Here is a 27,132-nt window from a genome sequence, read left to right as displayed (position 1 = left end):
TGAGGAGCTGAGGCAGGCGGATCACTGAGGTCAGGAGTTTGAGACTAGCCTGGCCAACATGAAAACACTGTCTCTACTAAAAATACAAAAATTAGCTGGGTGTGGTGGCGAGCACCTGTAATTCCAGCTACTCGGGAGGCTGAGGCACGTGAATCGCGTGAACCCAGGAGATAGAGGTTGCAATGAGCCTAGGTCATGTCATTGCACTCCAGCCTGGGTGACAGAGTAAAACTCTCTTTAAAAAAAAAAAAAAAAAAGGCATGAAATTGGGAATGCGCAAGGTATGTCTGTTTTGTGGGAAATGATTTGATATATCATGTTGGCTTAGATAGAAAAGTTTGCACAGGGCAGTGGTAAAGGGTGAGTCAAGGCAAGGTCGTACATTAATACGGCCAGATTGAGGTTTTAATGTATAAGCAAAGGAGTTTCAATTAAGGTTTAAACAGGGAAACAATATGCTATGTAGAATATCCTTGGGTAGAGGAAGCATTTGAAGGATAGCAATTAGTGGTTGCAAAACTGAAGATATGAAGTGACAATGATCATAATCGGAGGGTCCAGGGTGGAAACAGGTGCAGTCAGCTACCTAAGAGATTCTGACAAGAACTGATAAAACTTGGTGACTGGATAGAGGAGATTTGTATACATATTTTGAATGACTTAAAGATGTTCATTAGGAAAATGATGAAAATTTTGATAAATAAATATCAAAGGGAGATCCAGTTTGGATATTTTAAATCTGAGTGATGATGTGTCAAATGTTTGGAAATACCATAGGCAGGCAGAACAAGTTTTAGTCGAGAGGTCAATCCTAAAATAGGAATCTGTTAGCAGTAAGTTGTCAAATAATCATTGGTGTTCTTCCTTTTTCTTTTTTTATTGAGCCAACACAATTTCTCAGTGGGTTATAAATAGAATAGCTGTTTTACTTATCATCCAAATTGAGACATTTTTAGAGAGTGAAGAGGGAGCTATTAATAATTACACTGAAACAATGTGTATAAACCTAAGACTGTCCAGAGCAGACCAGGATGCAAGGACCCCAGTTAAAAATTCCATCTCACTTTTAAAAGATGGCAAGTTGCCCATTTCTTATTTTTATTATAGCTCATGGTTCCTCAAAAGGGGTCAAGTAATTCAGTCAGGGTCACTTTATTGTGATTTGAGACGAGAAAGACCGAGATCTAGCAAAGGCTCCAGTTTTAGACATTTAGAAAACAAAGAGAATATTAATGAAGTAGTGTATGTCACATAACTCCACTATTACCTATTCATGAGGCTGCTGGCATGGTTAATGAAGCATGAAGGTTTTATGCAAGGGGGCGGGTGGGGATTGGAGCTAGTCTGAGTTGGCATCAGAATTTCTGATGTCAGGTCCCAGTTGAAGCAGTATTTTACCTGAGCTGTCTCTGATGTCAGGGGAATGGAATAAATTCCTGGTGAGCAGGAAGAGTGTGTAAAGGGTAACAAGGTTTGTGTGTATATACACCGTGTGTAGGTAGGGAACAAATTTTCTTTATCCTGTAGCTGCAATTTGTTAGGTAGTTATGTTACGGCATATATAGGTCACCAGAATAACAAAATTAATTTTAACAGCAGTTTTGTGAATGTGTGTATAGGACATTTAACAGAACAACAAAATTAGTATTAATAACAAAACTGAACAGGATAATGGAGGGGTATCCTGCCATTCTCAGATTGAAAGGGATTCAAATACAACTCAAAATGCTAAACAAATCCACTACGTTTCAGACTAGACATTGTAATCTCCAGTTATAAAAATGTTAGCAGGGTGTCCTTCATCAAGGAAAGAAGCCAGCTCTGGCAGTGCTAAGTAGATGGAGGGATTATTTTTCCTATGGCAATGGGGTTTTTTAACTTTACTTTTTATTAAGATTTTTGCCTTGAACATTTGTTGGGCTTTTTAATAATAATAACATGGGTGCTTCACTTTTCTCTTGGTGCAAAGGGAAACAAAATATGTTTTGTGTCATTTTGTGACCTGACCTTCCAAACAATGAGTGTGCTGCAGATGTTATCTCGATGTTGTGTTATTCCTAGTCTCAGTTATTTTATGTCTCAATAAACATAAATTATGTTATGTTTATTATTATAATACACAATTGCTCCAGTAATTTAGTTTTAAGAAAAATCTGATTCTGCAAAGAAAACTGTTATATGTTCTTCCTTCAGAAAAAAAAAAAAAAAGGATTTCCCACACATCCATTAATTTTAGTTTTGAGAAAATAGAAGAAACTGTAATTCACAAATATGGTATATTTATAATCAAGGCATTGGAGTCGACAATTTGTATGGTTCTTTGATAAAATGACGCAAAAATAAGAGGCTAAGGAAGGTGCAAAGTATTGGTATAGAAAATGTGTGTGATATTTTACATTTTTGAGTAGACTAATGATAAAATCAAAACAGGTTTTGATAAAACAAATAATTAAATGCACAATATCTGACCTACATCCTATCTGTCCACAAGTTAGAAACATTAACCAAGATAGATCCTTCAAGACTTGATCACAGGGATAGAAAAGAAAGGTCTCCAAATCATCCGCCCAGCAAAACATACACACTTAACTGAGGGTTACTGTCAGAAAAGAGAAAATGAAAGCCATTCTTCATTCTAACTATAAACCAATCAGTATTGGACAGGACAGGTAGAGAACGAGGACCCATAAAGTACAACATTTATGTTTTGATATAAACTAGCTACCTGATCTTATAATATGGCTATAATTGTTGCTCTTTCTTTTAATAAACAAATGCAATTAATTGCATTCAACTTTGTTTTTTATAACCATACTTTTTATCAAATAGTTATTTTTCCCTGGTTTGACCTTTTTAATGACATGTTGTAACATGTTACTATATGTAATGAAATATTACAAAAGGAATTGACCTCCTTTGGATTATCTCTGGTCCTATTTCTCTCCTTCCCTTCTCCCACACAGAGATAATTACTATCCTGAGGTTTTCATGCATATTTTAATACTTTTACTACATATATATTCATAAATAAAATGTAGCATCAATTAATGAGTTGTTAAAATTTTCATAAATAGTATTACACTTCTAGGATTATTTCCCAGCTCGCTTTTTTATTACTCAGCATTACGCTTTCCAAAGGCATATTTTGCTTGTTACTTTGCCCTTTTGGTGTTACATTTAAAAATCTGACATTTGTAACCTGTTTTTCATAAAATAGGAGCTTTTGTCCTATGACACTTATAGCTTATAGATCCATTTATTTTATATAAATAGTATCACTGCAGTCATTGTCATCATTATTGTTTTTGTGGATTAAGATGGGCTACTTTTGGCAACCATAGGAAAAAAACGAATACACTTGTGAGGGGCTTAAGTACAAATTGATTTCATTGTTCTAAAATTTGTCTTTTTCATTGTGCCATCATTTTATAGGTCAATCATGTCTTCACTCCTTCTGTATGGGTTATGAACTGTCTTTTTTTTTTTTTAGCTTAAACAGCTTCAGTTAGTTTTATTATACACTGTTGGCTTTATAAATAAGGTAATTGCCAATAATTCTTCAGATATTAAACACTGAATTTGTTTATAAAATCAGTGGGAAATAGGTCTTGAATGATTTGATTAAATACCATTTATCTACTGCTTCCACCATTAAACAGACTTTTCTGAAAGTCTCCTGTGCTATATTTAAGCACTTTGTTCATAAACATCCCACAAAAGAAAAGACATAGAATAATTTTCTACTAATCTTGAACATATTTTATATTTAAGCCAGAGATCAAATTTAATAAAAAAATGAAAATATAGCCAGGAAATTACAATGAAGTTCAACAGGAAAAATTGCTGATTAATAGGCGAGAAGTCAAACTACAAAGCGTAGAACATCTGGTTTGTGCAAATCAAGCATAAAACCATTGAGGCCAGAGTAATCACCAGGAAAGAGGAGTAAGCAAAGGTGAAGCAAGTGTGAGATTATCACCCATAAATTTGTAACACCAGGTAATTATCCTTTTATAACATACACTAACTAGACATACTGCTTTGATCTGTGTTGGGTCAAGAACCTCAAAGATGGGTTCTTGGAGCTCCTTTTGCTGCTGATGAAAAGAAAACACTGCCAGACAGGTAACTGGTAGCGGCTGCTTGAATCAGAAACCTGCACCCAATCTAGAAGAATGTAAAACTTTTTCAAATCAACTGTAGTAACCCAGCTGAAATGTCGTAGCAACACAATTAAATGACAGTGTCTGTGAAGAACAGGGAATAGGCACCTTGAAGTATCTGATGCTCTGTTGCCCTATCAAAGTTTGATAACTTAGCCAAATCTAACTCCTTTGCCACCAGGAGCAATCCCATCTAAAAGTCTTACTGATTCACATAACCAGAATTGTTCCCAGCATTCACCCTAAGAAAATGTTCAAACACACATGGATAAATGCCTCATAAAACTATCTTATCAAATAAAGAAATGCCTGTCCTTGGGTTAGGTAGGATGTAGGTTGGAAGTCGGTCACTGTGCCACCATCCTGGTCATATTTATAAAGACTAGTCGACACCAGAACCTGGAGCTTTGGTTCTGAAAGGGAACCTGGAGGAATCGTGGGGAGAGATTGTCAGAGAAACCCAGAGAAATCTTCCTCAAATGAAATGATCCGTTGTAGGCATAAGGAAAACTCAGCTGGCCATATTTTATCTACTCTATCAAAACTTATGAAAGGCTTCAATAAATTACACTGAATACCACCTGAATGAAGACTATGTCTCCATGAAAGCTGCTTCAGTCAACCCCAAAAAATAAAGAGAAAAACTGCAGGCAGTTCTTGCAAACAATATTATACTCCCATCACTTTTTGAAATAGACTGATTGGAAGAGGTTCCTTTTGTTTGTTTTTTTAAGTATGCTGCAGATATGATTTAATTCCCACAACGTTGTCTCAGTTCATGAGTAAATAGTGGATGGCATCTGAAAATTAAGCATAACTGGGTCCTGGCTACTGTTAAGAGCTAACGGGCAAGCTTGAGGACTTGAGGGAAAAGAAATTATTCCTAAGCAGTAAAATACACAGAAATTCCTCTTTTCAGTGATTTTCCAAAAGAAAAATTTACTTCTTCTACTGAAATGTGTGGTTCTTTCTCTTTCCTTCATTTCCCAAATTGATGGCATCTTATCCTGCAGTGACAAAGAACGGGGAGATGGAGTGGGTGATAGGCTGTTGAGCTATCACCTCACTGCAGACCATCTAATAGAAGACTGTCTCCTGGGCAACGAATTTCTATACTATTGTATTAGACAATATTTGAAAATGCATGAATTATATTGTAAGACTCACTTGAAACTTTCCACAAAAACATATCTTTATAATAATGACGTTTTCATTTATGATCAAAATAGAAAATTTCTTAAAACTCATTAAAACAACTGTTTGGGAAAAGAGAGGGTTTTTTGTTTTGTTTTGTTTTGTTTTGAGACAGAGTCTTGCTCTGTCGCCCAGACTAGTGTGTGGTGGCACGATTTTGGCTCACTGCAACCTCTGCCTCCAGGGTTCAAACAATTCTCCTGCCTCAGCCTCCCAGGGTAGCTGGGATTACAGGCATGCACTACCATGCCCTGCTAATTTTTGAATTTTTAGTAGAGAGGGGTTTCACCATGTTGGCCAGGCTAGTCTCGAACTCCTGACCTTAGGTGATCTTCCCTCATCAGCCTCCCAAAGTGCTGAGATTACAAGTGTGAGCCACGATGCCTAGCCAGAAGAGCATATTTTTGATGAATGCTTTATATAAACTTCATTCATAAATATTTGGATTCCCACCACCCTCCCCCAAAAAAAGCAACTATTCACTTGAGATTCTACAGAATTGTGTATGAGATTAGGTATGAATGTGTGTATGTATATTTTAGGAAACGTGTCAAATGCAGAAAAACACAAACAATAAATGGCCACTAATATGCAAAATGGAGAGTTGTCCACATTATTATATTTGCTTCATTTATTCTAACACATCACAAAAAAATAAACATTTTTTACTTCTAAATGGCCAGTTCACTACAACCAACCTTTACGAATACTGAGATTTTGTGTTATTTATTTATTAATTCATTCATTTATTTTTTGAGCCAGGGTCTCACTCTGCTACCTAGGCTCAAGTGGAGTGGTGCTGTAATAGCTCAATGCAGCTTCAGCCTCCCCAGGCTCAGGTGACCCTCCCACCTCAGCCTCCAGGGTGGCTAGGACTACAGGCGCATGACGCCATGCCTGGCTAATTTTTGTACTTTTTGTAGAGATGGTGTTTTGCCATGTTGCCCAGGCTTGTTTTATTTTCTAGTAAATCATAGGAATTTAATAAATAAGACGTCTTTTTTGCTTCTCTTTCCCCAAAAAATAAAAAATCAAGTTTATTTTCTTCTGGTATCTCTATACTTTAATATTAAAAAACCATTCTGAATTAGGCTTTTTACTTCCATGCATTGTTGACCAGCATTCTTAAGTATAGAGAAATCTCAATATGTTCTTCCAAACACAGAAGCACTTTCAGTTAATACAAGCATAGAATTCCATTATCAATGTTTTCCAAATTTTGGCTTAAAAATATTAAGATCCATTTTTTTAAAACCTTAGACTGCGGATGTTTGGACTTTTCTATGTAGTTCTGGATTTTTAAATTTTATACAAAACATGGCTCTGAAGAAAGTAAAATAACTAATAGAATTAATTAAATGAAAAAGGACACAAGAATAATTGGTCAGTCTAAAAAGGATAAAATATCACTATTGACTTCTGCATGTGCATTGCAGGAAAAAGTAAATGGGAGTTACTGGCCAACATTGGGAACTTGGATTTTTGGCCAGAGAGGAAGGAGAAATAAAAGGTAAGTCACAGGAATGGTAAAGATTGTTTGTGACCAGCTTGGACAACTAAGTGAAACTCATCTCTACCAAAAAACTATAAAAACTAGCCAGCCATGTTGGTACATGCCTGTAGTCCCAGCTACATGGGAGGCTAAGGCAGGAGGATCACCTGAGCCTGGGGCGGTTGAGGCTGTAATGGGCTATGATTTTGCCACTGCATTCCAGCCTGGGTGACAGAGTGAGACAATGTCTCCAAAAGAAAAAAGGTAAAGATGATAGATTGTATATGTATATTCTACCTCAATAGGTAAGTTTCCATTTCTAATTTCTTAAAAGACTTAAATATAAAAACCTACTTAACACCAACAACCACCTTTAGTACTCAAATAGTGGTTTCTAAATATTATCTCCTCTTTACCATAGGAATTAGGGCTCTGATATGGTTTGGCTGGGTCCTCACCAATATCTCAACTTGAATTGTATCTCCCAGAATTCCCACGTGTTGTGGGAAGGACCCAGGGGGAGGTAATTAAGTCATGGGGATCCTCTATGCTATTCTCCTGACAGTGGATAAGTCTCACGAGATCTGATGGGTTTATCAGGGGTTTCTGCTTTCGCTTCTTCCTCATTTTTATCTTGCTGCTGCCATGTAAGAAGTGCCTTATGCCTCCCACCATGATTCTGAGGCCGCCCCAGCCATGTGGAACTGTAAGTCCAATTCAACCTCTTTTCCTTCCCATTTTCGAGTATGTCTTTTTCAGCAGCATTAAAACGAACTAATATAGGCTCTTTGGAGAAATGGCTGATTCCAGTTCTGGACAAGGAATATACAACATGCCTGGCCTGGAATATCTTGTAATTAAAGAAAAAAAGTCAAACCATCACCATCAAATGGAATAGCAATGGACTAAAACACATCAAAATCAACGTATTTCAAAATCACTGGCATATAAAAAACTCCAAATCCATGAGTTTATAATGCTTAAGAAAACAAATCTTTTGTTTACATGCTAACTAATTATTATTTTTTAAACCTGATGAATATAGGCAAAGAATCAAGGATTCATCCCAATCTTTGCTGTAATAACAATATATACTTCAGGATAACCGAATAGTTGATAAAGGTAAGTTTCTTCTTATAGAAATCTTTTCAAATCTTAAACCTGAATGTAAGAAACCTTCTAGATCTAACTACAACTTATAAGAAATAGAGGGTACAGAAAAATGCGATCAAGCAAAATGCAGGACAGAGGAAACTCTATGGGGTAAACTATCTGGTTTCTTCAAAGGATGAATCATGAAGAAAGAGAGAGAGAGGAAATCTCTGTGTCAAAAGATACCAATTAATGGAAATGCATAGATCTCATTTTGATCCAGGTTCTTAAAAATAAACTGCAGAATCATTTATGAGACAACTGAAGAAATCTGAAATTTAATGGGAATGAATTATTAATTTAGAGATTATAATACTACGTTTATTTGTTTTTAAAGAGTACTCATTCTTTAGCCATGGTATGATTTTAATAAGAATTATTTCAGTCTCTATTATTAATAGTTCAAAATGATTTAGGGATGAGAAACAAGGTAAGTGAGATTAAATGAAGTAAGATCAGCCAAGTGTTGACAATTGTTTAACCAAGGTTGGGGTGCAGGGGAGTCATTGTACTTTTTTTCTCTGCTTATAAGTGTTAAAATTTAAAATAATAAAAGATAAAGATTCAGATAATATTGAAAAATCAGTAAAACGATGAAAGGCTTCATTAGGATAGAGATTCCCACACAAATATCAAAATACTTAAGGTGAGACATACTCTGTCAATCTTACATATAAATAAAAATGAAAATGGTTCTTCATATTATAGAGAATCATGACCTGATACAGATTGAACTGGAAGGATCCAAATCATGAGTACTTCAAACCTAGGGCCTTAAATTGCACTGAAATAAAAAGTATATTCAGTACTGGTGAGCAAGTGGGTGTTTCAGATGCAGGGATTCAACATTATGGAAATGCACAGATCATAAGAGTTTAATGGAAATACTTCTTCCTACTTGGTCATTTTTAATAAACTTTAAGTGACTAACAAAGCTTTAATGATAACATCCATTTCTGCTTAGAAGTAGAACAGTTAATATATAATATGAAAGAATACAAATGAATATTTATAAATATGAAAATGAATAGTTTTATGTTTCATAGTATATCTACATTTACTCCCCTCCTGTTCTTCCCCAAGCCTAGTTATAAACTTGCTGGTTTTGACAAGCAAAACACAAATAGAACAGGTGCCTTTGTTAGCACTCTAGGTAAATTCTGGCACTTGCTTGGACACCAGCTGTGTGCTAATTAGTCTCGTGATTGCCTAGATCACCAAATAATACAAGACTGAAAATGCTTCTGAAAGCTTCTGAAGGAACAAGTCTGCACACCGGCTGACAGATGCCCTGGAGAGAACAGGCCTTGTTCTGACAGCCTCTGTGTTGAGTTCTTTCACATTTACAAAGCTAGAGCTGGTTACATAAAATACATGCCTGCAAGTCAGTTCAGTGAATGCGGGTGAAGGGTGCTTTTGAGGATGCAGAGCAAAAGCATTCTCTGGTCTAGCAATCCTGACACAGACAGATGTTCAGTGTCTGGTCTGTGTCTAAGTGCCATCTTTTGATTAAGTGTTAGCAACAGCACACCCAGGTTATTTCAACCTTGTTCTCCAGTAGACTTCAACAGGTTACTTTTGGGCCTTCCCATTTAACCTTTCATCTTCATTTAGCCAGTAACAATAATGAATTGATGTACTGCTTCTCATCCTAACAGATGAATCAGATTACTGCACAGCCAATTTGGACAGGACACGAGATGGCCTGACAACTCTTAAAATATGCAAGGTTGGGTACATCATGGCAAATGGTCACAGTGAAGGCTTTCTTTCTGAACATGACTTTATGTCCTCATCATATTCAATAATCAAAAATATCAAATTTAAAACCAAATGCTCAATCATTGCATTGTTTCAACAAGTGATAAAGTGGATACATTTTATTAGAAAAATGAAAAAAAAAACCTACCTGAAGACTGCAAGGGTCAGAGACCAGAGCACTAATGGCTTCCTCAGTTCAAACTTTGCTCGTTTGTTCATTAGGTGCCGACCACCAAATATAAAGGCAGCATACAGAGCAGAAAACAGGAAAGATTTCTTCCTGCAAACAAGCACACGAAATCTTTAAGTAAGATATTTTTAGTCATTAGGAAACATCCAATTTTGTACCAGTTCTCCTCTTTGTAAGCACTGAAAAAATATTCTTGAGAATAGGCCTGCTTCACTGAAGAGAGTCTAGTCCATGTGGCAAACTAGTATTCTGTTGAAATCTCCCTTGACAAATCAGGTCATCCAGCAGTTTAGCCAACATATTAAGTATCAAGTCAGGATAGGTATATTTCCTTTGTGGGCTCTGTGACTGAAATTTCAACAACATAGCATTGAAGTACAAAAAGTAGGCTTTTCACTGAGAGAACTAATTTTATTCTTTAGAGTTTGTTGAGCCAATTTAGATACATACGTGAATTTTAAAAAGAAATGTTTTTATTGGAAATATTTGGTGACAAGGTTTTGTCTTGGAGCAAGAAAGCCATTTAATATTTTATCTTGGGTGGGTGTGGTGGTTCATGCCTGTTATCCCAACACTTTGGGAGACCAGGTGAGCAGATCACTTCAGGCCAGGAGTTTGAGATCAGACTGGCCAATATGGTAAAATCCCCTCTCTATTAAAAATACAAAATTTAGCCAGGCCTGGTGGTGGGCACCTGTAATCTTAGCTACTCGGGAGGCTGAGGCAGGAGAATCGCTTGAACCTGGAAGGCGGAGGCTGCAGTTCCCTGAGATCACACCACTGCACTCCAGCCTGGGTGACAGAGCAGAGCCAAAAAAAAAGGTAAAAGAATAAAAGAATGGTTACTCCATAGGCAGAGCAGTCCTGAGGGCTGCTGACTGGCTATTTTTACAGGTTTTTAAATTACATGCTAAACAAGGGGTGGATTATTCATGAGTGTTACAGGGAAAGGGGCGGGGATTTTCCCAGGAACAGAACTGAGGGTTCCTTCTCTTTTTAGACTGTATACCACGGCATTTGTAAACTGTCATGGAGTTGGTGGGAGTGTCTTTTAGCATGCTAATACATTATAATTAGCATATAATAAGCAGTGAGGATGATCAGAGGTCACTTTCATCACCATATTGGTTTGGGTGAGTTTTGGCCAGCTTCGTAACCTGTTTTATCAGCAGGGGCTTTGTGACCTGTATCTCCTATCTCATCCTGTGACTAAGAATTTCTAAGTTCCTAGGAATGCAGCCCAGTAGGTCTCAGCCTCATTTTACTTAGCTCCTCTTTAAGATAAAGTCACTCTGGTTCAAATGCCTCTGACTATAGTACTGATGATGCCAAATAATAAATTCAAAAGCAAAAATCAACAAGCTTCTATAATAGAACTATGATTCGACAGAAAGCAATAGAAGCCTTATAAATAATTTAAACAGTTGAGCATAATTCCTGAGAAAGCAATGTTTCTCTTAAAATGGGTCTTCCCTACTCAATTACATCAATAAGCGTTGAGAAATAAGTTACAAAACATAGTATCAAAAGCAAAATGTGTTCACCTGATATTATTTGTAAAATGCTTCACGTTTTCCCCCTTCATGCTGACATGTAATGCTGACTCACAAGGGACCTTGCTATTTACACAAGCAACATTCCTATGTAAATGAATGCAAGTGACCTACTTAGTGAATACCGTCAAATAAAGCAATGATTCCATAAATCAACCCAGAAATAAATGTTGAATAAATCACTTCCACTGAGGTTTATAGACTCTTCTGTTGGGCACACAAGACCTGGCACACAGTAGGTGCTTAATAAGTATCTGTTGAATGAACATGGTCTTGTCCTATAACATTTTCTGATGGGGAAAATTAGGCATCTGTGTACAGTAAACAGGCAGCGAACACTAACTGAAAGTTGCCCTTTTCCTTTAATATATTAATAATAACTAAAAAGTAAATTATTCAGTAAAATATTATGATACATTTTCTTCCCCCAGAAAGATATTGAAATAAAGTTCTACCAAGTTAATGTAGGTGATAGTAATATGAAAATATATACACTTTTTTCTAATTTATAAAGGTAATAAGTGACAATAATCACATATGATGATTTACAGAGTGATTCTCATGGGCAGACATAATGCCAAAAGTTTTACCATTTAATCCTCTTAATCGCCTGATGGTGCAGGTAAAGTATTATCTTTATTTCATAGATAAACAGGCTTAGAGGTAAAGTAGCCCTAGATTTTCCTGTTCTTGTGGTAAATGTTCAGAAGAAAAAGGGGGTACTTGATTTGTTATCTTATAAGCTGTAAAAATTCCTTAAGCTGTCCTGTTGAATTACATAATCATTGCATAATGTATAGAACATTGTTTAACTGTGAAAAGATCTTCATGTTTCCACTTTCACATTTTCTGAGCCTGGGAAACTTTCATCCAAACCCTTTTTGCTTCTTTGAGAACAGAAATTAATTATACATCTACCACTGAAGACATTTCCTTAAAATTATCATTATTTATCTTACTCATTCAATATAATTGAGATTCTGATTATGGTTATATTAACTGTATTACTTGCAATTATAAACAAGCCAAGTTAAATGAATATCTTCATACAATCCTATCATTCTAGCCATAAAGGGAAAAGCAATGCCTCAAGAACCAAGAAAAGAATTAAAAAAATCTTCCCTATGTATATTTTCTCTAATTTCCTCACTTCTAAAATGAGAATTAGTCCTAATGTACTGCTCACTTCCCTGCAAAGGCCACTCACTTTTCCATATGATTATTAGAGCTCTCTTTACAAAGCATCAATTCAACAGCGAAGGCAATGAAATCAGTCAGTACAGAGTCATAGAATTCGATAATTGCAAGGAACCTTAGAGGTGGAGCCCAATTTCCTCCTTTGACAGAACAGAGAATAGGGAGACCCCACTCACGGTCACACAGCTGCAACCGTACACTAGTCAAGATTATCCAACACTGTCACGGCTGTGATCAAGCAGGCTGGTAAACACAAAATAACTGCATAAGCTGTATCTGGGTCACAGGCAGTTCATGGAAATTGGTTTAAGTGCTATGATCAAAGTAAGTTGTTCATTGCATGCACAGAAATCTTTTACTGTGGTGAAATTCAAATGCTTTGGGTTAGTTTAGAATTAAACCTAAGCATCTGCTATAAGTGGGAGTTGCCTAAGGAAGCATTAACACTTACCTCTAACTGAGTTACCACGTATGGTTGAATGTACTATTAGTTTTCCATATTGCTTAGAAGACAAGATTTTCTTTAATAAACAGGGAAATTTAAGTGAATTAAAATTGCCTTTCCTTTCTGGCATCTCTCTGGTGAAGTTCAATTATATTCAAGATGAATAGTGGTTTGCCACTAGCACACTTAGTTTTTAGTGTGGATAGATTGCTTTCCTAATGGTTCAGTGGTAATCCAATAATACTTCATATACTGGCAATCCTCCATACTAGGGTATAATGGTAACACTATAGTGTTTAATTATCAGATAATTAGTCATTTCTAGATAGTACGGACTCTTCTGGTTTAATACATTTTAAATGTGCATCATATAGCACAACCCGTAACTATAGGTGCTTAATAAGTACTTTTCAGCACGGTGATTCGGGAGTTATGATTACCAGGTGACCAACCAAATAAAGACAACTCAAATGAAATACTGATGTGCTTTAATTCTGTCACGCTTATATTGATCCCTTTTCCCCTTCTATTTCTGTTATCAAGATGAATAATGGAAATTATTCCATAATTAATAAAAATGAACAGGGTCTTATCTTTAGAAATCTGAACTTCTCTATCATACTATCTTGTTCCAAAACATTTTTAGGAGATGCTTTTTTGATTCTTACCAGGGTAGCTGAGCAAGTTCTCACTTATGATTTGTATTAATTGCGCTACTCATTAACACTCCTGAAAGAGCGTGCATAAATTCAAAGACATGTTTTTTCAAACTCGTGGGATTTCACTGAAACCAGTGCTCAGCTTGAGTTTCCTCAGCACTCACATCAAGATTTCTGTACCCCAAGTCAAACTAGTTTATTTGCTAATGAAGAAATGTTTATGTGGGCAGTATTTCAACATGGAATAATTGCTAATGAACACTTTGGGAAGCTGGCCTGTGCTCCCTCCTGGCTTTTTCATGCCATATCTACATGGCCTTCATTATGGCTACTGTACACATGTGAGGTGCAAGGAGTTGGGAAAGCAAAGATCAAGCAGCGAGGGTATAAAGAAAAGGGCACCGCCCACTTCAGCTGATACCATCTACCTAGTGCAGAGAAAGTTTTGATGTTCTAAGGTGAAGAGTCTGACGCTGAGACAGAATGCCGACTGGTGCAGCTCGCCCTCTTTTAAGAGTCCTTTATAGCTCGGTTGCTGACTTAAGTCAGGAAACAACTTAGGGTTCGGAAGGTGATTTTAGGGATACAGATAAAGTAGGGACCCAGAGACTAGAGAAAATAACACAACTTTTTGCCAATATGACATTTAATGTATGTCTATGGTGGTTGTAATTTGATAAGAATATTAAAATAAGATTTTCTTAAGAGGGATCCTGAGGTTTCTTGAAGAGGTCCTACCCAGGACTGAATTCTGTCACATTCTTAAGGATTCCCCAAGATTTCATATAGGCATTTTTGTAAACATTAAAAATTATGGAAAATTTTCAGCAGAGTTTTGTTTTGTTTTGTTTTTTGAGGCAAGTTCTCATTCTGTCGCTTGAGCTTACAACCCATGGTTGTGACCATGGCTCACTGCAGCCTCAACCTCCTGAGCTCAAATGATCCCCCTGCTTCACCTCCTGGCACTACAGGTGCATCTAATTCTTTTAATTTTTTTGGAGCGATGGGGTCCCAACTCCTGGACTGAAGCAATCCTCCTGCCTCAGTCTCCCAAAGTGCTAGGATTACAGATGTAAGCCACAACACCTAGCCCGGAGATTTTATTCATAAGTAACTTACACGCCTAGAAATTCTGACAAACAATAATTTTGTGAATAATCATGAAAATATGCCCATAATTGATACAAATAAAGAGTGGCTTTATAATTGCAAGACAAAGCCATAAATAAGGTAAAGGTTTCCTTATTCCTATTCCAATCTGTTACCTATGACCAAATAAACCAAATAAGGTGTCATATCCAAGCTTCCCTGAGTTGTAAGCACTTTTCTCTTTTTGCTTCTCTCTCCAGATACTAATATAGAGATCACAGTTTCTCCTTATCTATTTGTTTTTTAAAAAAGGTACAAGAACTAGTTTTTAGTTTTTTTATCCTTGAAGTAGGCCATAATCAAAGTAAAGTTACATTTAGTAACCGGATTCAATTACACGGCTATACATCCCTTTCCAGGAAAGTATACCCCTCTTAGAAGCAGACCTGACATACAAAATCTTTGTATACATCTGTAAACTTTTCTTTTTCCTCCCTGTCACCTTTTAAAACATCTTGGTGGCCAGGTGTGATGGCTCATGCCTGTAATCCCAGCACTTTGGGAGGCTGAGGCAGGCGGATCACTTTAGGTCAGGAGTTCGAGACCAGCCTGGCCGGCATGATGAAACCCCTGACTCCACTAAAAATAAAAAAATTAGCTGGGCTTGGTGGCAGGTGCCTGTAATCCCAGCTACTCAGGAAGCTGAGGGTGAGAGAGGGGAAATAACTTGTGCCCCCCCAAAAATGGATAGAGAACTGCTTGTTGAAGTTGTGGAGGACACTGAAAGTCTTTGAGCTGGGAAGGAGGACAGAATTTAAAAAGATATGTTCACAGAGAAACTTGGTATGCATTATTTCTATCCCAGAGGGCATATGTGGCAAAAGTTGAATTCCTAATCTCTCGATCAATGCACTGAAGTGTGTGTGTGAACTGCGGCTCTTCACAGGAATTATCAGATGGGATCACCTTTAGGAATGAATATTTTCCTGTTTGTAGTAAAAGATGGCAAACCGGTAGGCTAATCACAGCGTTATTTCAGTAGAGTTAATATTTGGGGCTCAGAGAATTATCAGTTTCAATCCTAAAGCATTACATCTTAGAGAGGTACAAGAATATTTTTTCTTTGTTTTAGTAGATATGGCTTAATAAAACTGATCAGAAAGCATCAGTTTTGAAGTTAGAACCAAAGACTGTAGCCTGTCTCTTCTACTCTAGTTAGCAAAATCAAACAAAGAATTAAAATCCAGGCAGGGCACAATGGCTCATGCCTGTAATCCCAACACTTTGAGAAGCTGAGGCAGATGGATCGCTTGAGGTCAGGAGATCAAGAACGACCTGGACAACGTGGTGAAACCCCCTCTCTACTAAAAATACAAAACTTTAGCCAGGCATAGTGGTGCATGCCTGTAATCCCAGCTACTCAGGAGCCTAAAGCAGGAGAATCTCTTGAGCCTGGGAAGCAGAGGGTCCAGTGAGCTGAGATCACACCACTGCACTCCAGCCTGAGTGACAGAGTAAGACTCCATCTCAAATCCAAAAACAAACAAAAGAATTAAAATCCATTCAATTTTTTATCTCCTTAGAGTAAAACTTGCCATCACCCTCAAATCAAAATCTGGCAGAAAACATATCAGTGACTGTGCATGGTGGTTCATGCCTGTAAACCCCAGTGCTTTGGGAGGCCAAGGCAGGTGTATTACTTATCCTAGGAGTTCGAGACCAGGAAACATATTGAGACCCCATCTCTACAAAAAATTTAAAAATTAGCCTGGTGTGGTAGTATGTGCCTGTAGTGTCAGTTACTTGGGAGATAGGGGTGGGAGGACTGTTTGAGCCTGGGAGGCTGTGGCTGCAGTGAGCATGATTGCCCCACTGCACTCCAGCCTGGGTGACAGAGTGAGACCCCGTCTCAAAAAAAAAAGAAAAAAAAAAAGGTCAGTGGTCTTATTTAGACAAATCTCCCTTCTCCATCTGAAAACAAACTAAAAATAATCTCTATGATGACAAAACAATTTCTAGTTTCTGTTTTGTTTGAGAGTATTGATTGTCACAAGTGAGAATTTCCAAGTAACGATCTAGTCATAGTGAAACATAAAACTCTAATGGCTGTTTAACACAGTAATTTCTGAATGAGAGAGGCAGCATGTAGAAACAGAACTCAGAAGGTGGTTTTGTAAGCAATTCAATTTCATTGCACTGATTTTCTTGAAGAAATACTCTGCATTCTAAGAAAAAGAAAGGTATCATATGAATTTCCAATGTGGCAATGCTCACTTGTTAAATTATTTCAAAATAAAATAATGATGAGCCAGGCATGATGGTATGCACCTGTAGTCCCAGCTACTCAGGAGGCTGAGGTGGGAGGAGTCCTTAAGCTTGGGAGATTCAATCCAGCCTGAGCAACATAATGAGACCCTGTCTCTTAAAAATGAAAAAAGTGTAACAATAATGGTAATATAAAAAGTGTACTATAATTCTGAAATGCCTCCTATTAAATAAGAGTGGTTGAGTGACTCTCCTGTCACCGAGCTGAACTTTACCTCTTACAGCCTTAAAAATCTATTTTATAATATAAATGAAGCATTAGTCATTTATTTTCCTAAATATAAAATTGTCTTGGGCCTGAAGTTATACAAGTACAATTATGGCTATATCAGTCAAAGCTGTAGGCTTTTTTTTTCTTTCTGTCTTTTTTTTAATCTTCTTATCTACTCCAGTGGCCTAATGACCATAGAAATATAGAATCTCAAGATTGGAAATAGACCTTAGAGATCTAGTCTAAACTTTTCAACTTAGGATTCCTTGCTAAAAAATTCCTGGCTGATGGTCATCTAATTTCTACTAAATGTAGAAATAATGACTGGAACCTGGAGGTCATTAGTTCCTGATCATATGATACAGCTGGACTTCTTTAAAAAAATGACCCAAATGCTCAAGCCATCCATCCTTCCCCTATGGATGACCAATGCCCTTTCAAACAAACAGGCTACACTTAGAGTTGAATATAAAAACCTGTTTCCTGATTGGCTTTATTCTAAAGACACCTGGAATGCCTTATAGCTAATAGACCTATCTGACAGCTGGTGGCTAAAACCAGAAGTGAAAAATCACTGTCGAAAGGAGACGATTATTCACAATGCAATGAAAACTGGATTTCAGGTTTCTAAGATTAAGTTCAATTCAAACTGAGAATTTTCCTAGATTTAAATCAAAACCAAGGAAACTAACAGCTTGCACAATTATATAAACAAGCATAAACATATCCATGTTTTTGATCACTTGCTGTGTACTCAAGGACTGACATTTATATAGAAGGAGAATCCATTTCTGTTGCAAGTTACCACCACCTTAATATTTATATAGGGTTTTCATTTCCACAAATCACCTCATAGACAACTGGAAATTTAAAAAGCTAGAAAATAAAATTAAGGGGAAAACAGGGCATGTTTTCACATTAACTATTAGATGAGTAAATATACTCTTGTCACTAATAATTCTCTCAATATAAATTTTGAAAAGAAACTGGAAAGCAATGAGAAAATATACCCCAAACACTATTTCTGGACGAGAGAAAATATCTCAGCAGTGATGATGATCTCATGGTTAGCTCGTAAATTGATTTTGTCAGCAAAATCAAATGTACATAAGAAATTAAGCTAAAGAAAAAAACTGGCAATAATCAGAAGAAATACATTTTTAGTAATGAGTGCGAATGACTTAAACATTGTTTTTACTTATGAGATTATCACCCAATTACCCAAGAAAGAACTCTGAATTTCATTTTGCTCTTAAAAATAATAATATAGGGTCGAGAATGACGGCTCATGCCTATAATCCCAGCATTTTGGGAGGCCAAGGTGAGCTGGCTTGAGGCCAGGAATCCCAGGAATCCAAGGCCTGAGTAATACAGCAAGAACCTGTCTCTACAAAAAACTTCCAATAATAATAACAACATGGCAACATTTTAATTGGGGCCTTCATATTGCTCCCTCGAAATTGAACGCTCATTCAGTGACATAAGAGGATAAAATTTGCAGACACTAGCTTTGAGAACTCCGATACGAGGACAGCTACAACAAATTCTCAAAACTTAATGGCTTCTAACAACATAAATTTATCATCTTACAGTTCTGGAGGTTAGAAATCTGAAATGAGTCTTATGGGGCTAAAGTCAGAGTCACCAGGGTTGGATTTCTCCTAGAGGCTCTATGGCAGAATCCATTTCCATGCCTTATCCAACCTCTAGAGGCCACTTGCCATTCCTTGGCTCATGACTGCCTCCATCTCCATTTTCAAAATGCATCACGCCAAGCTGTTTCCATGATCACATCACCTTATCTTAGTCTGACCCCTCTGACTACCTGTTAAGAATCCTATAAATAGGCCAGGCATGGTGGCTCACACCTATAATCACACCACTTGGGGAGGCCCAGGTGGTGGATCACCTGAGGTCGGGAGTTCGAGACCAGCCTGAACAACATGGAGAAACCCCTTCTCTACTAAAAATACAAAATTAGCCAGGCATGGTGGTGCATGCCTGTAATCCCAGCTACTTGGGAGGCTGAAGCAGGAGAATCGCTTGAACCTGGGAGGCAGAGGTTGTGGTGAGCCGAGGTGGTGCCATTGCACTCCAGCCTGGGCAACAAGAGCGAAACTCTCAACTCAAAAAAAAAAAAAAAAAACCCTCTGAATATATTGGGCCCACCAGATAATCCAGGGCCACAGTCTAGAAGCTTCTTCAACTTAAAAAACCCATGTGATTAGATGTCCCTTGCTCAAAGATATTCTGGAATAATCTCACCATCTCAAATTCCTCAACCTAATTACATGTGCAACATGTCGTTTGCTATAACATATTCACAGGTACCAGGGATTAAGATGTGCATATTTTTGAGGGACCATTATTCAGTTTACCAAATGGATTAATCTAAATCGTAAGATCTAAAGCCCTTCTTCTACTAAAACACATAGGAGACCCCTGCAGATGCAAGTGTTTCAACCGATTTGCCATCTCCAAAGCCAGGCTCTTCCCCTCTACTCAAGGCAGCATTTTAGAATCCAAAGGGTGAAAGTCATAATATTAGGGAGATTGTCTTTAAGCAACTCATTAACATGTGACTCACAAATATCAGCACCTGAACTTTTATTAGTAGCACATGATTTACTATATCCCTTACAATGAACTAGGTACGCATGTTCAGAATTTCTAGTATAATATAAAACTTACTAAAATTACTAATATGAATTCGATTTATTCTGACTGTCCACAGTTCTAAATTGCCGTCTCTTAACACTCCTTTGCAGCAACAAAGGTGATTTGGTTTGTACCCGTTCTCTTAATCCCAATCTGAAAATACGTACTACAGGCTACTTCTCCCTGTTTGTAGCAATGCAGTTGTTTTACCCTTACTGTCTTCTTGGGGTTATGTCTATAAAGATAGGTTTCTATCCTGAAATGGTCCAGTATCAGTCTTCCTCTCAGACGGCCTGCTAGCAGCGCAGCATTTGACACAGATGGCAACTCCTTCTTTTCTGCAATGCTTCCTTCACTTCCTTCCGTTCTCACTATTTTCTCTTGCTTCTTCAGCTTCACCATCTGTTCTTTTTCATTCTCCTTTGCTGCTTTCCCTTTATCTCCCCAATCCCTAAACTCTGAGGATCCCCAGAATTCAATCTGTGGACCTCTTCTCTTTTGGCCTCCACCATGGTTCTCACATGGGGTGATGATTTTGCTCTTTAGAGGATACTGAAATATATGAAGACATTTTTGGTCTTTACAACTGGAAGGAGGTTGGCTACTGGCATGTGGTGTGTAGAGGCTCTGGATGCCACAAGACAGCCCTCCACAACCCAAAATTATCCAGCCCCCAAAAATGCCCATAGTGCTAAGGTTGAGGATCCTGAACAAGAGAAGTATGGAGACAGAAATTAAGACAAGAGAAATTGGAAAACTCAAGAGGGTGATATTGAAATTCAAAACTGCTTCAAAAATATGTTCACTGGTTGGGGTGATACTGCTTATGCCTCAGATATACTCAGGCTGAATTGCTTCAAACTGATTCCAAGCACAGAGTAAATAAAGCAAGCTTCTTGTTTTAAGTGAGCAGTTCAATTTATAACTGAAAACAAAATAACAAGCAGCAAGTCAGTATATTACTCTCTTCACTGTTCTAGAATTAGGTTCACTTCTGACTACGATGGACTGTGGTCCAGCTGCATCCTGAAGACTAAAAGATTCAATTCTTACAAATTATTCATCTGTTTCAGTGCCTCTCTTACATGAAGGTCATCTAGAACTGCATTTAAAAATATATCTCCAGAGAGGAGAAAAAGGAATAATCTTTTTTTTTTTTTTGAGACAAATTCTCACTCTATCACCCAGGCTGGAGTGCAGTGGCACGATCTCGGCTCACTGCAATCTCTGCCTCCTCGATTCAAGTGATCCTCCTGCCTCCGCCTCCCTAGTAGCAGGGACTACAGCCACGAACCACCATGCGCAGCTAGTTTGGTATTTTTGGTGGACACAGGGTTTCACCATGTTGGCCATGCTGGTCTCAAACTCCTAACCTCAAGTGATCCACCTGCCTCGGCCTCCCAAAGTGCTAGGATTACAGGTGTGAGTCACCATGCCTGGCCAATAATCTTAAATGAACAGAACCAGACTTCATGGTAACTGCCAAGACACCATCCCCCTACCTCCACACAGAGTTCAAACTCTTCTTGAAGTAAAATTTTAGTTATTCCAGTCATCTCTTTATTAACCAGTTTTATAGGATAATTCCATGATAACCAATATTAACTTCACCCAGGATGTGACAGTGTTACCACCATTCTACTCTGTTTCTGCATTTTCAACTTTTTTAGATTCCACATAAAAATGAAATCACACAATAACATTTCTTTTTGTGTCTGGCTTACTTCACTTAGGATAATGGCTTCCAGGTTTATCCATGTAGTCACAAATGACAGAATCTCTTTTTTAATACGAAATAAAATTCCATTATATCACAATTTCTTTATCCATTCATCTGTTTCCAGAAACCTAAGTTGATTCCATATTTTGGCTGCTGTGAATAATGCTACAATGAACATGGGAATACTCTCATATTCAAAGTTTGAGAATTTGATATCAGCAAAGTGTTCTATGACATACACTTCTAAAAATTGAGAGTAGTCAATTTTTAAAAGTATATGTCATAGAGTAGTAGCGGAAGCAATGGCTCATGTCTGTAATCCCAACACTTTGGAAGGATGAGGTGGGCAGATTGCTTGAGCCCGGGAGTTTGAGACCAGCCTGGGCAACATGGCCAAACACCATCTCTACAATAAAAATTAGCAATGCATGATGGTGGGCGCCTGTAGTCCCAGCTACTCAAGAGGCAGAGGTGGGTGAATTGCTTGAGCCTGGGAGGTGGTGGAGGCTGCAGTAAGCTGTAATTGTGCCACTGCACTCCAGCCTGGGCCACAGAGCAAATCTCAAATTAATTAATTAATTAAATTTAATAAAAACTGAGAGTAGCAATAGCTCTATTTTCAGAAGTATTGGAAATGTGATAAAATAGGTGGTACTGGCCGAGTGCGGTGGGTCGTGACTGAAATCCCAGCACTTCGGGAGGAGGCTGAGGCAGGTCAACACTTGAGGTCAGGAGTTCAAGACCAGCCTGGCCAACGTGGCAAAACCTTGTCTCTACTAAAAATACAAAAATTAGGCCTGGTGGTGCGTGCCTGTAATCCCAGCTGCTTGAGAGGCTGAGGCAGGAGAATCGCTTGAACCCAGGAGGCAGAGGCAGCAGCGAGCCGAGATCGCGCCACTGCACTCCAGGCTGGGTGACAGAAACTCCATCTTACAAAAAAGAAAATAGGTGGTATCACGTGATAAAGTATATCAATTGAGATGGACAAAATCAATTGCACTGTTTTCTAAATCTTCTAACAAAATATTAATCATCTTTTATTTTTATTTTTATATTGGCACATAGTCATCAGGCTAAAAATATTAATCGTCTTTATTAGCTACTCGCAGGCCTTTGCTCCCCTAATTAACATGTTGGGAGGCACGAATTCTCCTCTGAGGATTGTGCACAAAGCTAAATCCGTTCAACAGAAAGATGCGCTCCTGCTCGTGCCTGTCATCAGTTGCTACAATGGGAAGAAGGGTAAAACTGGTCAGGTAGTGTCCAGAGCTGGTTTAGGAGTCCTTTATCTCTATAGCTTAGAAGACTTTTATCTGTATATCTTTTTACATCATTTCCCACAAAGACCTTCACGTTCTTTTTTCTTTTTGCCCCTTCACAGGTTCAAAGCCAAAAAAAGAGAGAAAGAAAACCTTTTGGGAAAAATCTTAATTAAAAAAATCCTCAAGATCCCTCAGAAAACAAGAAAATTAAGTTCATAGCTCCCATTTCTTCATAAAGTGAAAGAGAACTTTACTTTAGTCTTAAAAGTTTCTCTTTACTGCTAGTTTGTGAGACAGAACAATAATTTCTCCTTTACTTGCATGTCAGGTGAATTGCTGAATGTGACTATGGTATGGCTGGGATTTATCAAGCATGGATTCCTAGAAAAGAGATTCTCAAAATCACAATGCCTATAGCATTCTTTTCTTCGGAGTTTCAAAAGGAAGGAAAAATGTTTAGGGAGAAGAGTGTGTATGTGACTCAACATTCCTTTGAAAGTCAGAAGGTTAGTGTGTCTTCCTGTATTCCCAAAGCATGCCCTTTAGGAATGTGCATTATGGGGAAATGTGTTCTTCAGATCGTTCATGCTGGCATGCACACACTGTGTGGATGGGTAGCCATCGCTCTGGATAGTAAACCTGAGCCTCTGCTTTCCTTGTCCTTTTTCTACTTTGCTTGTTTGTCAAGATTGATTTACTAAGCACCAAGGTTTGAGAGTAACAATATTTAGCTACGTTTACACAGAAAGGTTTCCTACCAAAAGAAAAAAAAATGTGAAAAAAAAAAATAGATTTGACAAAAGTATTTACTCAAGATACTTCTTGAGTCTACGGCATTTTTGATCAGTGTGAGAAATTCTAGATGTCTAAGTGTGATAACAACAGTTAAAAAGTATTACTGAATATCGTGGCAGCTCTTCTATGGGAACTTAATGCTCCATTGTAGACAAACAGTTGAGTCCTGACTTAGAAAGTACTACTGTGCATTGTTCCAGGCCATTAAATTAAAATGTGTTTCAATTTGCTCAAAGTAGTAATAACTTTGTAAAAACTGTGCACTTAGTATATTCTAGGCACTGTTTGAAGTGTCATGAGCACTTGAGATACACACATACACACACACATACACACACACAGACCCCATCTCATTTATACTTTAAAAGAGTCCACCTCTCAGTTTTAATCCCTAAGGAAAAAAAAAGAGTCCACCATTGGCTGGGCATGGTGGCTCACACCTGTAGTCCCAGGACTTTGGGAGGCTGAGGCAGGTGGATCACCTGAGGTCAGGAGTTCAAGACCAGACTGACCAACATGGAGAAACCCCATTTCTACTAAAAATGCAAAATTAGCCGGGCATGGTGGTGCATGCCTGTAATCCCAGCTTCTTGGGTGGCTGAAGCAGGAGAATCACTTGAACCCGAGAGGTGGAGGTTGTGGTGGGCCAAGATTGTGCCATTACACTCCAGCCTGGGCAACAAGAACGAAACTCTTGTCTCAAAAAAAAAAAAAAAGAAAAAGTCCACAATTAACCTAGTTTTGCAAAGAAACTAAGGAAACTAAAGAACAAGGTTAAATACCTTGTACAAGAACCCAGCGCTTTTAAGAGCCAGTGCTGGGATTTAAACCTAGGCATTGGGGTGTCAGAGCTTGTGCTTTCAACCGCTGCATTGTAGAGCAGGAATGTTATACTTCTCAGCTGGTTCTTTTTTTTTTTTTTTTTTTTGACAGAGTCTCACTCTGTCCCCCAAACTGGAGTGCAGTGGAGTGATCTTGGCTCACTGCAACCTCTGCCTCCTGGGTTCAAGCAATTCTCCTGCCTCAGCCTCCCAAGTAGCTGGAATACAGGTGCCTGCCACCAAACCCAGGTAATTTTTGTATTTTTAGTAGAGACGGGGCTTCATCATGTTGGTCAGGCTGGTCTCGAACTCCTGACCTCAGGTGATCAGCCAGCTTTGGTCTCCCAAAGTGCCTGGATTACAGGCGTGAGCCACGGTGCCTGGCCTCAGTTGGTTCTTAACAGTAATAGTTTTTATCATCCCTTCTAGCTCTCACACCCTATTCACTATTTCTGCCAGTTAAAAATATAAATCACTTACACTTGCAATTCACTTTGTCTCTAAGAGAATATTCCTTTCTTTAGGTCACATTCATAAGGCTCAATTTTTGGATATAGATAGAAATCTGTAAGACAGGTCTCCAGAGAGTACTTTCCAAAGTCACTGCATGCTCGAAGCTAACTACCCCGTTTCCATCTAATGTTTGCCTACTTTGCTGTATACTGGCAGCCATAACCCCTTGACTGCTTAGCGGCAGGACATACTGTGAGGTCTTAGGCATACGACACAGCTGTTTTGTCTTTGGGTCTTCCCGCTTAGACTGACTTATTCTGCATTTCCAGCTGTCTGATAGGACAATGTCCCTTTGCTTCAGAATCCTAAAATCTGATATAGAAAAACTGTTGAGGACACAAGTGTACAAGACTATATAAAAGGAAGTGTAAACATTAAATTATACAAAGTCAAGATCTTTATGTTTCTGTATGTAGTGTGTAATCTTCACTATTAGCCAACAATCTTGTTTATTTAAATACGAATGGCATTAATGTTATATGCTAGATTCTAGGCTCTACTGACTATAGGAATTTTAACAGATTTGGCATTGTCTCTAAGATGTTCAAAAGGCTTTTATTTTTTTTGCTGTTTCTGGTTTGAAACACAGTCTAGCTGTGTTGTGCAGGCTGGAATGCAGTGGCACAATCTCAGTTCACTGTAACCTCTACCTCCTGGGCTCAAGCCTTCCTCCCAAGTAGCTGGAACTATAGGCACACGCCACCACACCTGGCTAATTTTTGTGTGTTTTGTAGAGGTGCAGTTTCACCATGTTGCCCACCTGGTCTCAAACTCCTGAGCTCAAGCAATTCGCCCACCTTGGCCTCCCAAACTGCTGGGATTACAGGTGTGAGGCAACACGCCCGGCCCCAAAATGCTTTTACATGGTTCAAATAGTTTCACCTCTCCCTACTCCTCTGGAATCATGTCATAACTTTCCCCTGGAACACCCTCTGCTACAACCATACTGTCATTCTCCAAAGACATCACGCCTCTTTGTCCCACTTTCCTTCGCACGTGCTGTTCTTGCTAACTTGAATGCCCTTCCCATTCAACCTTGTCATTTTCTATGATCGCTGTGAAGATACTCCCTGACTGCTTCTAGGTCAAGTTGCCTATCCTTTCCTTATCACCACTGTGCTTTCTATATGTCTTTTTCATACCTACTGTAGCACCTGTCTCTTTGTATTTTACACACAAGCTAACATGTCTGTCTTTCCTTTGACATTCTGAAGGGTACAGATCGTGTCTTACTCAACTTTGCATGCCTAGGGCCCTTATGCTTTTCCCCAACATATGAATTAACAAATGACTTATTGGATTTTTCAAATCTTGTGCTTGGACATACTTTTTAAGGGGAAAAATACATTATTGAAGACTAAACAGAACAACTGATGCTCAAGTTGTCTATGAAACTGTGCTTCAAACTCACTTGATTCTAAATCTAAACAGTAAAAGTTGTGTTTTATGATAGCTCTTTTAGGAGCCGAAAAAATATTACAAATTAACTAAGATAGGTAGTGTAACTCTTGAAATGATTTAAATATTCATTCAGTAAGTATTAATTGAGTGCAAACTGTGTGCTAAGCACAGTTCTAGGCTCTGAGAATACATCAGTGAACAAAACAGACAAAAAAGCCTGTCCTCATGGATGGAGGTTACAAGCCGGGAGACAGACAAGAAATAAGAAAATAAGTAAATTATATAGTATGTTAGAAAATTACAAATAAATATTATGGAAAGAAAAAACGCAAGTTGGTACAGATGGAAAATGGGATGGAGAGTGAGGAACAGAGCACAGCGTTAAATAGTGGCGCACTGGGAAGGTGACTGTGAGCCAAGACTGGAAGGACGTGAGTGAACGAGCCACTCCGGGGGAAATGTGAAAGGCAGAGCGCAATAGCCAAGGCAGGGACTGTCTTCAGAGTTAAAATCGACCAGATTCTACTGATT

General features: G+C 38.1%; 1 protein-coding gene across 2 annotated transcripts in view; it reads right to left on the bottom strand.

The window, feature by feature from the left end:
• ELOVL6 (ELOVL fatty acid elongase 6) overlaps nt 1–27,132 on the bottom strand; it is a 145,507-nt gene that overhangs the window by 39,021 nt on the left and 79,354 nt on the right. For both annotated transcript variants that reach the window (XM_012436581.3, XM_064384002.1), the window contains exon 2: nt 9,911–10,042. In XM_012436581.3, the coding sequence (XP_012292004.1) occupies nt 9,911–10,042 (132 nt within the window). The remainder of the gene's footprint in view (nt 1–9,910; nt 10,043–27,132) is intronic.

The sequence above is a fragment of the Aotus nancymaae genome, unplaced genomic scaffold, assembly GCF_030222135.1.
Source record: "Aotus nancymaae isolate 86718 unplaced genomic scaffold, 86718_ANA_hifiasm-v0.15.2.pri h1tg000033l, whole genome shotgun sequence".
Classification (NCBI taxonomy): domain Eukaryota; kingdom Metazoa; phylum Chordata; class Mammalia; order Primates; family Aotidae; genus Aotus; species Aotus nancymaae.
Note: the sequence above shows the minus strand (reverse complement) of the source record. Positions and strands in the feature narration are given on the sequence as shown.